Source organism: Lacerta agilis, chromosome 1 (genome assembly GCF_009819535.1).
Source record: "Lacerta agilis isolate rLacAgi1 chromosome 1, rLacAgi1.pri, whole genome shotgun sequence".
Taxonomy (NCBI): Eukaryota; Metazoa; Chordata; class Lepidosauria; order Squamata; family Lacertidae; genus Lacerta; species Lacerta agilis.
This window is the reverse complement of record NC_046312.1, coordinates 51,027,538-51,040,041: the sequence shown is the minus strand read 5'-3', so window position 1 is coordinate 51,040,041 and position 12,504 is coordinate 51,027,538. Positions and strand designations below refer to the sequence as shown.

General features: G+C 45.1%; 1 protein-coding gene across 1 annotated transcript in view; it reads right to left on the bottom strand.

Annotated features, from left to right (window-relative positions):
• Window positions 1-1,940: 1,940 nt before the first annotated feature.
• ALX4 (ALX homeobox 4) overlaps window positions 1,941-12,504 on the bottom strand; it is a 66,448-nt gene continuing 55,884 nt past the window's right edge. The window contains exons 3-4 of the mRNA XM_033149469.1: window positions 4,822-4,950; window positions 1,941-2,650 (exon numbers count right to left, since the gene is read on the bottom strand). Coding sequence (XP_033005360.1) covers window positions 2,327-2,650; window positions 4,822-4,950 — 453 coding nt within the window. The 3' untranslated portion in view covers window positions 1,941-2,326. The remainder of the gene's footprint in view (window positions 2,651-4,821; window positions 4,951-12,504) is intronic.

The window sequence follows — 12,504 nt, the reverse complement described above, 5'->3', positions numbered from 1 at the left end:
AGGTGTGCGCTTGTGTCCCAGGCATCACTGAGGGCGGTCTTGCTTTTGCGACGAGGCCCAAATGAAATCTCTGTGCCTGTATAGCAGCTGCTCACTGGGAGAAGGGAGACCAGTAGCTACCAAACCCAGTAAACACCCTCTTCAAAACCAGACAGGCTGTTTCAACCTCCTTCTTTCTTTCTCTTCTCTGGTGGATGTAGCTCTGTGCTTAAGAAATCACAGAACCTAAACACTGTTTAAAAATCAGCTTATTCATAGCTGAGTTGGGCAGAATCTCAGCTGACTTGATCCAAATATTCTTTGATCCATCTATAAGGAAAGCAACCACAGGGGAACTGGGACGTTGCCACCATCATCCTGATGAATGGGAGTGACAAGAGGTGGGTCCAGGTCTACTAAAAGCCTTGAGCTGAAAGCAAGAGCATTTCCAACCAAAAAAACAAGCTCTAGCTTTATTCCTCCAAGACATGGCTAGGGCAATCTTCATGTGGTGGTTTAAGTCAGTACAAATGGAAGGGGACACCAGGAAGACCGTTTTTTGAGCTAGACTGCGGATTGCGGAATTGTGAATACTGTTTAATGAAGGCACTTGTTCTGGTAACCATCGAGATATCTATCTTCTCTTATTGGTCAGAAGCCTGTGTGCGTAATAATATCGGAAGGGGAAACCATATTCTTTGACCTTCTGTAGAACTAGCCATGTCACCTGGGCAGGAAGACAAGAGAAGAATTTTCTCTTTCTTGTAGACCACACTCCTGTCGCACTCTTGCTCTTTATTCAAGCCAGTAGTCAGAACCCTTGTTTTGGACTGCATCTATTGATGGTAGCATCTCCCACAGCTTAATTTCATTCCTCAGCACTAAAGCAGGGCAAAAGATGGAAGAGGGTGGGCCATGGATCCTACTTTATGTCGATTTTCTTCCTTTATTTTTCTACATTTCTATACTGCCCAAGCAACAAAGTTCCCTGGATGGCTCGCAAACAGTCACCTATTTGAAGTGGTGCTATCTCTGGTCCAAGGCTGTCTTAGACACAAGGAGTCCTAAGGAGAGAGTGAGCAGGGGCATCCAAGTTGCCCATCCGCAGGCAGCACCTGGGTGGCAGACCCAGCACACATGCCGGCCACTTGGTCAGTCTTCCCCACTATGGTTAGTTGCATTGCATTTCTATGGGGAAACCCAGCCAGGGTATAAATAATAAAATTATTGTTAAAATTATTATTATTTCAATTATACTTTCTAAGTTGCGTTATAAATTAGCGCATGCAAATGCTACGCAAATCCATGCCCATTTTTGTCCTCTGTTTTGGTGATAGATTTTTATCTTACTTGGCAATAGGTACACAGTCCCCCTACAACGATGCAGGCCCCACTATTACAGGAGATGGCACAAATATCGCTGCTTTGAGTTGTGCTGTTCTCATAGCCCTTGGTTTGATGCTTGGATCAACCCAGATTCCTGTGTGGTAGGGTTGCCAGAGCACAACACAGAGATTGCCTGGGACCTTTATTATCCTTGCCAAATCAAGAGGTGCCACAGCCTTGGCTTCTCTTGTTCCTTTTACGCTGTGCTCCACCCCTGCCTGCTGTGTGGCAGTCCTGTTCTCTACATACAGCAGATGGCAGGAAAATGGGAGACAAGATAGCGGCTGCTTCTTTTTACCCAGTGCAGTTGCCAAGGCAACCTCTGGGTTGCAGCCTGGCATCTACAGGTATTCTGTGAGTTGGATCAACATACCCTACACTCAGCACACACATGCACGCACACACAAACACCAGTCCGGCACTCGTCAACTAAAGCAACCACATTTTTCTGGCATTACAGGGATCGTAGAACTGCCCATAGCATGAGAATAAATGGTACTGGAAATGTGCAGAGCAATCGACTGGGAAGTGTGGCTTGAAGCTTTTGCGTTTTAAAGAGAAAGACAAATCCGGTGTCAGAGAAAGCAGGAGAGACAAAAGTGTCCTTTTTCATTGGCAAGTCAGGACAATGACAGCATTAGGGAAACATGCCATGTGAACACACACACACACACACACACACACACAAACACAAAACTCAACTTTGTCTGGTGCAGTAAACACACCCATTATTTCCTTCCACACACCTGTTTGTTGGGGACAACAACAACAGAATCCCCTGCATGTTTAAAACACTCCAAATACGGCAACGCACGTAATGCTATTATACCTAGGATAGCTAAAAGTGCTGCATTCAGATCTCTGAGTAGGGCACTGGCTGCCTCGGGTCCAAGAGTGGATGGATTGGTTCGATCGTCCCCGTTTGCTCGGACAGTGTCTGGAGGGCAACGGCTGCACCTTGTCATGTCGCCCATGATATGGCAGCGCTGTGCTCCTTGGCTTTCATTCGCAGGGCTGCGATGCTGGAGGACTTGCGGTCGGGCTCGCCGTTCAGCTCGTAGCCGTTGATGCCGGGGCTGATGGCTGCGCCGCCAAAGAGGCTCCCCATGTGAGTCTGTCCCACGTGGCTGCCGGGACCAGAGACGCTCAGGAATTCGGAGACCCCTCCGGTTGTGTGGGGGTGGGTGTGGGGAGACATGCAGGAAGGCACCGAGTCACAAGGCACGACGCAGGCAGGGACGGGGGAGGCAGCACCGTTGTTGCCAATCCAGGATGGATTCTGGATCTGAGGTGGTGGAGAAGGAAGGAAAAGATCAGTTAATGAGCACTGGTTTATCCCTTGGTTCTCAAAGTGGAAAAGATGTGTGGGCAGGGAGAGGTTGTCAGAGTATTAAGGTGTTCTGTATTGAATCAAGCCAATTCCTTCTCAAAGTAGTGTAGGCATCTGGGAACAGCACATGTTTCTCATTACACTGATTGATGGTGCTGGTGTGCTTCTTTCTTTCTTCTTGAGGTTTTTACATCCTTGAGATTATTTACTATTATTATTATTATTATTATTATTATTATTATTATTATTATTTTCAGATCATAAATTGTCCACCTCGTGCCAATTTTCACATCTCATATGCTCTATCCACTGTGCTATTCTGCTTTTGGAAAAAGCCAAGGAATAGAAAACCCTGCGCTTGAAGACACTGTTAATTAGTTCATATTGAAATTCTGTCATTCAGTCATGAAAGGCACAGAGCCGATCAAAAAAGAGGGGTGGGAACCCTTAGAAAACTCAGCCGTCTGGTGAATTATCTGTCTAGCTCAGGACTTACCTGTCTTCACAGACAGCAGCTCTGCCAGTTTCTGCAGGTAATCCCAAGCTAGGCAGACAGTTGGCCAGTTCTTAAATAGAGGCATTTCTGGGAATTGTTTCCGGGGCATTCTGCAATTAAATACACTGTTTCCCAGCTCTCCCCTTTTGCTTAGTGTGAGAGAGGAAAATTGCAATGACAACAACAAGCACATTATCTAGGATTATCTAGGATGCTGAAACCAAAATGATCCTACCAAAGCAGAGAGCGAAGAATGACTTTTACCAGCAGGAGGCCCCTGGGAGGTGGGGAGGGGAGGTGTGTTGGGGGGGGGGGAGAAAGTGAGATGAAAGAATGCAACAGGAGAGGATCCAGATGGAAAGTAGGAAAATGCCTGTCTCTGAAAGGCCTGCATTCCACAGCCTTCCAGCGCCATTCAGCTCTGGCTCCAAGCCTGACCTTTTACCTCCGGCAGACTACATCTCTGTGGCAGGTATAGCGGGGGAGACGAGGCCATAGCATTCAGAGGTGATGAAAGCAGGGGGCGCAAGATAGCCAGAGTAAAAATGCCATCGTTTAAATTTATGGTTCTGCCGCATTTTGATTATCATGTACAGGTCTGGTTGACCCCCATGTCGAAGAAGGATCATCATGGAGCTGGGGAAAAGTACAGAAAGAGGCAACTGAAAGGATCAAGAGCCTGGAGACCCTTCCCCACCAGGAAAGGCTGAAGAGCTAAGGCAGGGGTCAGCAAACTTTTTCAGCAGGGGGTCGGTCCACTGTCCCTCAGACCATGTGGTGGGCCGGACTATATTTTGAAGAAAAAAAATGAACAAATTCCTATGCCCCACAAATAACCCAGAGATGCATTTTAAATAAAAGGGCACATTCTACTCATGTAAAAACACCAGGCAGGCCCCACAAATAACCCAGAGATGCATTTTAAATAAAAGGACACATTCTACTCATGTAAAAACATGCTGATTTTCGGACCTTCCGCGGGCCGGATTGAGAAGGCGATTGGGCCGCATCCGGCCCACGGGCCTTAGTTTGGGGACCCCTGAGCTAAGGCATCTTTCGTTATGCGGTGGGAGGAGATGAGCAAGGTCAAGATGAGCAATCTTGTCTGTGTTTCCAACAAGTGGGGGGGGGGAGAATTTCCCTTGGAGCCCAGGATGTAAAGCGGAGAAGTTTAACTCATTCTTCTTCTACCACTTCCCTTCCTGGGCATATGCCTGTTTGCTCTGAAGGAACCCAATGGGCCTTACTCCCCACAAAAATGTGCACAGAATTACAAATTTTAGATTTTACAAGCTTCAAAATTTCTCCAGGTTATACAGACAACAAAGTACATGCTATGCATTTATTTTCTGTCTTTGAAATGTGAGGGAAAGTTTCACAACTGTTACAGAGGCAAAGGTTTTTAACACCGTATCAGTTCCTTGAACCTTGAATCACTTGTCTCATCCTACCATATCCTAACTGACTGAAGGCAGCGCCTTAGGGTGGTATTCAACATTGACTCCAAGCAGACCTGATGAAATTAATGGACCTGACTGAGTCATGTTCATTAATTTAATTAATGAGTAAAGCTTAGTTGAATGCCACCCTTAATGTTAAAGAGACAGGTGTGCTGGTGGCAGACACTCACCTGGGCATAGTTCTCTGCTCGAGTTAGTAAGGGGAGCTCGTAGGCTGTGGAGAAGTGGGTGCGGACCTGCTGCATTTGACCAAACCGCTCTCGCTTCCTCCATTTTGCCCGTCTGTTCTGAAACCAAACCTGAGAAGAAAAGCACAGGTTGAAAAGCGCTTCAGGAAAGGAAGGAGGGGATAGGAACTCAATACATCTACTGCGGCTGGAGATGAAGAATTGCCTCCTCCAGGCCACCTCAAGTTGTAAGCAGTTTTAAAAACAGAATTCTGCTTGTGTTGTCATTGTATACCCATCCCATCCATATTTTAGACCTTCCTAAAATGACAACACTGATATCAGTGCTATTACCTTCTATGTAGTAGCTGAAAGTTGCTGGCCAAGAAGCAGGCTGAGAGTGTCTTTTAATATGGAACCTAAACCCCACATTTGGGTGCTTATCTCAGCAGAATCACACATATGTGCTTTCATTTGAGCTATATTTGTATTGTACGTTGCTCACAAATAACTGCTCATGCACCTTTGGTTAATTTGAACACCAACATAATTACAGTGGTACCTCGGTTTATGAACTTAATCCGTTCCGGAAGTCCATTCTTAAACTAAAGCCGTTCTTAAACCGAGGCGCGCTTTCCCTAATGAGGCCTCCCGCCGCCAGTGCCCTTCCACCGTTTGTCTTCCGTTCAGCTTCCAGGGCAAAGTTCGCTAACCAGAACACCTACTTCCGGTTTTGTGGCGTTTGTTCACCAAATAGTTCGTTAACAGGCTGTTCGTAGACCGAGGTACCACTGTATATTGAACAAAACTAGTATGATTGCTTCATTGTCTTAAAGTGACAGGTAATCACCCTACATTGTATCTCTATATCTGGACACAATGACATTTGAGTTTACAGAGAGCTTCCTGACCATATCCTTCCTATTTATTCTGCGTATTTCTAAGAGCAGGTGTAGCAGAATGCTGAGCTACAAATTGGGAACAACCCCGGTTCAAATCTGATCTCTGTCACCAATTCACTAAGGCAAGCCATGTTCACTGAGCCTCAGTCTGCCCATATGCTTGGACCATGCAAGGCCCAAACAAACCTGGCCGGTGCCACTTGCAAGGCTGACCCAAGGCATTGTGCTATCTTAGATGGATTCCGAGTCCCTCTAACTTTTCTGAGCGTACAAATGGAAGATGCTGTACTATCTGTATGTTTCTCCATCAGTTCTTTCACCCACTTTCTTAATCTGCCTACTGTGAGGAAAAACAGCTCTGAACATCCACCAACACATACCCTTTTGGGCCCCACTGATATCAGAGCCCCAAAGTCCTGTCAGGTCAGGTTGTTGGAGGTCTCCATTATGGCAGGGAGGGGGGAGTCCAATACAGAATATATTTATCCAATGCAGGAGCTCCATCACTGACATGGGAGAGGAAGAACCAATATATCCCAATGTGCCTGGGACACCTTCCAGAACTATAGGGTTATTCACTTATTCACTTACCTAGAAGCAAGTCCCATTGAACTCACGCCTAGAAGAAGTTTGGATTTGATATCCCGTTTTATCACTACCCAAAGGAGTCTCAAAGCGGCTAACAATCTCCTTTCCCTTCCTCCCCCACAACAAACACTCTGTGAGGTGAGTGGGGCTGAAAGACTTCAAAGAAGTGTGACTAGCCCAAGGTCACCCAGCAGCTGCATGTGGAGGAGCAGAGACGCCAACCCGGTTCACCAGATTACAAGTCCACCGCTCTTAACCACTACACCACACTGGCTCTTGGCCTAAGCCTGACTTCTGAATACACATCTATAGGATTGTCCTGTTAAGCTCTTTATTCTTATATTGCAAACAGAGTGGACATATATTGAATGTGCAATATATAGATAGGACTAGGATATGAATTGAGGAGCGGTGGTGGTGGGGAGGGAGAGAGATGGGAACTGTTTTACAAGGTAAAGTTTTTTAAAAGATGTACCGAAAGTATGGGGACGCGGGTGGTGCTGTGGGTTAAACCACAGAGCCTAGGGCTTGCTGATCAGAAGGTTGGCGGTTTGAATCCCCGTGACGAGGTGAGCTCCCATTGCTTGGTCCCAGCTCCTGCCAACCTAGCAGTTCAAAAGCACGTCAAAGTGCAAGTAGATAAATAGGTACCGCTCCAGTGGGAAGGTAAACAACGTTTCCGTGCACTGCTCTGGTTCACCAGAAGCGGCTTTGTCATGCTGGCCACATGACCTGGAAGCTGTACACCGGCTCCCTCGGCCAGTAACACGAGATGAGCGCCACAACCCCAAAGTCGGACACGACTGGACCTAATGGTCAGGGGTCCCTTTACCTTTACCTTTTTACCAAAAGTATAAATGGCGCATTTAACTAAGCAAGATTTGCTCACAACTCACAGGGGAACAACTATGAGTCCAGAGACATCAAAGTGCTGTAGGCATGATGTGAGACAACCAACTAAGGCTGTGTAAACCGTTGACTCAGCATCCAGTGTGCTCCCATCGTTTGTTTGGGCAGAGGCGGTTTTAGGGTAGTACAACTAGTGTGAGAAGGCACACAATTTTAGCATCACACAGGGCACCACTGAAATTTGAGAGCCCAAAGGCCACCACTGGTTTGAAAAGCGGTGCACATATGATGTTGGCCATAATCCAGATATCTTTGTATCTATCCTGTCATTCCTTAGGAAACACTGCATTTTGATGTGCTTTCTGCTCAAACCAGTTTCAATCCAAATTGAGAAAAACAGTGACATATCTGCATTTTGAGTCAGTAATAGCCACATAGTCCCAGTCACTAAAAAGTGATTAAAAGGTGTCCGATCTGTGGATGAACTCCAGAAACCTAGTTATCTATTCAGTCCTCAATTATTATTTTTTCTTGGAATATCTTAAAGTTCAATATTCTATTCTAAGAACAGGTAGGTAGCCGTGTTGGTCTGCCATAGTCAAAACAAAATAAAATAAAAAATTCCTTCCAGTAGCACCTTAGAAACCAACTAAGTTTGTTCTTGGTATGAGCTTGGTATCTGAAGAAGTATGCATGTACACGAAAGCTCATACCAAGAACAACCTTAGTTGGTCTCTAAGGTGCTACTGGAAGGATTTTTTTATTTTGTTTTGTTTTGACTATTCTAAGAAGACAGTGATGCTGCCATAACAGTAAATCAGCAGTACACTGTCACAAAAAAGACAAAACTATCAATAATTAAAACAGAATCACAATCAGTTGCCATCGTTTTTGCCTGTTTATGCAAACTGACTATGCCACGTGGTGAATTTTTAAACTTTTTGCTATGTTTTTAATGGCTCACGTATCCACCATGTAATGTGCAGTTCTGTTCTTTTGCAAGGGCTGATGCAGTTATTAACCAAATCTTAGAAATAAATTCATTCCTTTCTTAAAAAAAAAAAATACAACCAGGAACTTGAATATTGTGCCTTCCAAAGGAACATCTACAAACTGCCTTACTTTAACTGTATTTGGCTGACCTGTGTCCCTCATCTAATTCCCTTCAATAAAACTGCAAGGAGGATTGAACAGCATAGCAAGGAGGTAAAATTATCGCCCACTAGGCCTCTCAAGAAGCAGGAGAGCAAGAGTGGATGGCAATATTCTTTCTTCTCTGTCTACGTCTCTTCTGTTCTCAACCCCTCTCCTTAAAGTCTGACTTCCCTTGTAAACTGCAGGAGCAGTCTTGCCAGCATTTCACTTTGATCTCCGATAGGATGATTTCTCCTGTCTGCTTAGGGCCTGGCAAGGAGATTCTCGGTGACCTGGAGGGTTTCTCCCCCATGTGGCTCCAGGATGGTTGTATCTCATCCAAGCAGCAGCAGCAGCAGAAGCAAAGCGATCACTCATTTATGTGAATGACTGAAACCGTGGTCTGCATGGGCGTCTGCCAGCTGCAGCCTTGGAGTTATTTTTGCTGACCTGCAATCTGCAAAAAAAAAAAAAAAAAAAAAAAATGACAATCCCCAGCGGTGCAGTTAGGTAATTTTAGACTCTGGCCTTAATGGTCTTACAGGGTGAACCCCTTTTTAGATGGTTATGTGTATTACTTCACTGACTTCAAGATGTAGGAAGACAGCCCTGTTGCTTTTGAGGTGCCTTGCAGCACATTCCCTGGGATTCTGACCCAAAGTCCTGACTTACTAGTAACACTGAGGCAATCCCTTCAGGGAACCGCAGAGAGGCTGCAGAACCACAGTGTGTGCATGTTAGGAGAGGGGGACAAGAGACAGACTGGGCTACATCATTGTTGGCATACCAGGTAGTGAGAATACAGCACTGCAACCGGGTATATTCATCACCCTCACAGTCTGCTTTGCCTTCCCCACATGCTGATATGACCCCCCCTATAAGCAGCCCAGCTGGCAGCCAGTCACAGGCTTGGTCAGCCGACGTATCTTTGATGTGCAGATGGAGAGTCCACCAGGGTGACCCTGCTGTGCGAAGAGGAGTGGGTAGCAGGTAGAGAGGGTGCCATAAGCTGCTAGCGGAACATATGCTCCACACATGTGTCCATCCCCAGACATGGCAAATGCATTTCTTTCTGTCATGGTGAAGCATTCGCTATGCTGCTCGTGAATATGGATGATGTGCACCGTGCAACTGTTCTAGAGCGTCTAGGAGTGCCCCCCGGGGCAAGGAGAAACCTTGACAGATGATTTCTAAGGGGAGGGTTGTGCTGGCAACGTGTGTCGGAGCCCAGAAATCAAAGCCGTTTTCATATGGGCAGGTTAAAGCCTTCAGAGGAATGAAGCTGACCCTACACTGTTGAATTAGTTGAGTTGAGAGAGAACCAAGATACTGTTTTACATTTCTGAAGGGGCAGGCATTTCAGGAGCCGTCATTTTGGCAAACAAACTCCTAGGAAAGTAGAAGAGGGGTGCATTCAGGGCCCTGCTCAGCAAAATGAGCAGGAGGGACCCTAAGCAGGGCTGTGGGCTCACCACATTTTGAAGTTGGTGAATTGTGGCATTTCAAGAGGGCTCGCCTTAAAAGACCAGAGTCTAAAATACCTGAGCCATCCAGTTCTGCCTCCCTGCCAGGAACAACCTCCCTCCAACTTGCTGCTACTGTTGGGACCAGTTGATCTTCAAGGATTTGAAAGCATATGCCCCACATTTGTCTTAAAGTGTGCAGATACTGTTATGTAAAATGGCTTGTGTCTGCAGGGAGGAGGAAGAGAAACAGCCAGCATGTTAGGGCCAAATTATTCAGGTTTGTGAACTACAGTAAAATTTGATAATTTGTTTGTTTTTTGCTGCATTTTGGAAATTGAGGCTTGTTTGTTTGTAACTTGGTTTTCGTTTCTTTTACCGGTAAGTCTACACATCTCAGAAAACATGCAATAAAGGAACCCAGTCTTCTCAGTAGCCTATAATTCCTTGGTATGGTGAATCCAGTATACCCCTTTGTATCTCCACATTTCACTAGTTATCTGACAGTGGAAGCAAACTGGGTGTGATCCTCAGAGGACTCAAGGCCGTGACATGTGGCCGATGGCATCATTAAGCGTTTTCCAAGGCCCTGAGGCCATCAGATTAGAGACCTGACCTAAGATTAAATTTATTTTACCCAGTCAGACTGGGTATTTTACAGATCAGACTGGGTAGAGCGCACCCATCCTTTGCGCCAAAGTCAGCAAAGGCTGGTTCATTGTGGCAAATGGAGTGCTGCTCCACCAGCCTCAATCTGCCCTCAGTCAACCCCAAGCTGCCTGCCTTCTTATGGGCAACCCATCAGCCTATCAACTGGCCCCATCTACTGGTTGGTCTCCCTGCCATCCACCCTTCCAGCCACAATGGCCATGAGCTACCATTACCAATGGCAGCTGGCTTGCCACCAGTGGGACTAGGGGTGAATTTCAGCACCAGCAGAAAAGCATCACTCATGCCCTTTTGGGCTTCAACCTGTACATTGGTTTCCTGATGCTCCAACAGTGAAACTCTATACTCCTCATCCTCAAATCACTTCTCTTTTTGCTTATTTGTGCTTCATTTTTTATTGCTAGGGCATGCCATTTTATCATGCACCAAACTGGGTTATTTTTAAGTAACAGGGGATAACAGAACAAGAACTATTATTATTATTATTATTATTATTATTATTATTATTATCATCATCATCATCAACAACAACAACAACAACAGGAGATTTCTGCTTCTAAAGGTTTTAAAACTAAGCAGTAGCTGATATGCAGATATGAACTCATTAAAATTGTCCACAGTTGAGCAATTGTACCAAACTAAAAACACCCACAACATCTGGGTGGATTATTATTATATTTTTTTAAAAAAACCCTAACTGGAACCATTTGAGACGAGTGTGGTGGGATCCCTACTACCTCTTGGCTCCAGAAAAAGCTTTAAAACATGATATAATGAAATGCAAATGTTCACAAATTGTGTACAAATGCTCAGATTAAAAGATTACAACACTTACTACTGAGAGAGATATCCTAATCACTATGATTTCTAGGGCGATATTTTTAGACAACCTAAACTATTCCTCTCTTCTATTACTACAATTCTTTTTTTAAAAAAACCCAAAACACCACTCTTCAGTTCTTTATTTTCCAGAATACATGAGACTGACTACCATGTGGTTGAGAGATGGAGTGCGAAAAGAGCCCTGAAGGATTCTAACGGCAAAAGGCTGAAAGCTGTGTTGCCTCTGCACCATTTTGATAACCAAAATGTTTGATGTTTTAGTATGTTTCGATATATGCCGTGAGCCACCCAGAGTGGCTCGGGAAACCCAGCCAGATGGGCAGGGTATAAATATTATTATGGTGCTGGTGTTTAATACAAATATATGAAATCCAATTTCTTCCACCAGAAAGCAATGGATCTTCAAGCATGCAGTGTTGGGTAGCATTCACTTCTATAGTCAAAGGCTCTTTCAGTTTACACCTCTTCTATCTTTGCTTCACACAGGAAACAGACTGGAAAGCTCTGTGCTGTTGTATCACATATGCTCACTTAGTCATGATGTTTATCCCCTGCTGCATTCAAGGGTCAGTGTTTCCCACACCTGCATACCATCCAACGCTTTGAAGCCAAAATCTGGGAAGCCATCTTCCTGGATGCCATCTTCCCGTTTTTAATCATGAGAGCATGGTGGCCATTTTGGTTCTCGTGATCTCACATGATTTGCTACTGCAGCCCCCCCCCCAAAAAAAGTGCTTTTTTGGGCACAGTGCCCAAAAACATATGTTTTGAAGCACAGCACAAGATCAGCCCCCCCCCCAAGTGCTTTTTTCTGAGGGAAATCGCACTGCAAAATTGTGTGAAATCACAGCAACCAAAATGGCCACCGTTCTCTTGCCGGGTATTTACCTGGGGGTTGTTTGGGATGGACCTTTTGTGCTGAATCCTGGATCATCTCCTCCTCCTCTTGTTTTCAAAACATTCTTAAATTGTTATTTTTCTTACAGGCATATTACTGGGCATATTACAACTCCCCTCAGACTTAACCAGCACAGCCAACAATCAGGGAGTAATAGCAAGTTCTGGAGGGCCACAGGCTACCCTTACATGCTGTGGACACAGATCTGCGAATGCTAAAGAAATTCAAATTCTGCATCAAGAAACTATGGCCAGAATTCTGTTCACCTTCTGCACCAGTGTGGAATTCTTACCCATCAAGAATTGGTAATATTTGACCAATAAGCAAACCTGTGCAACAG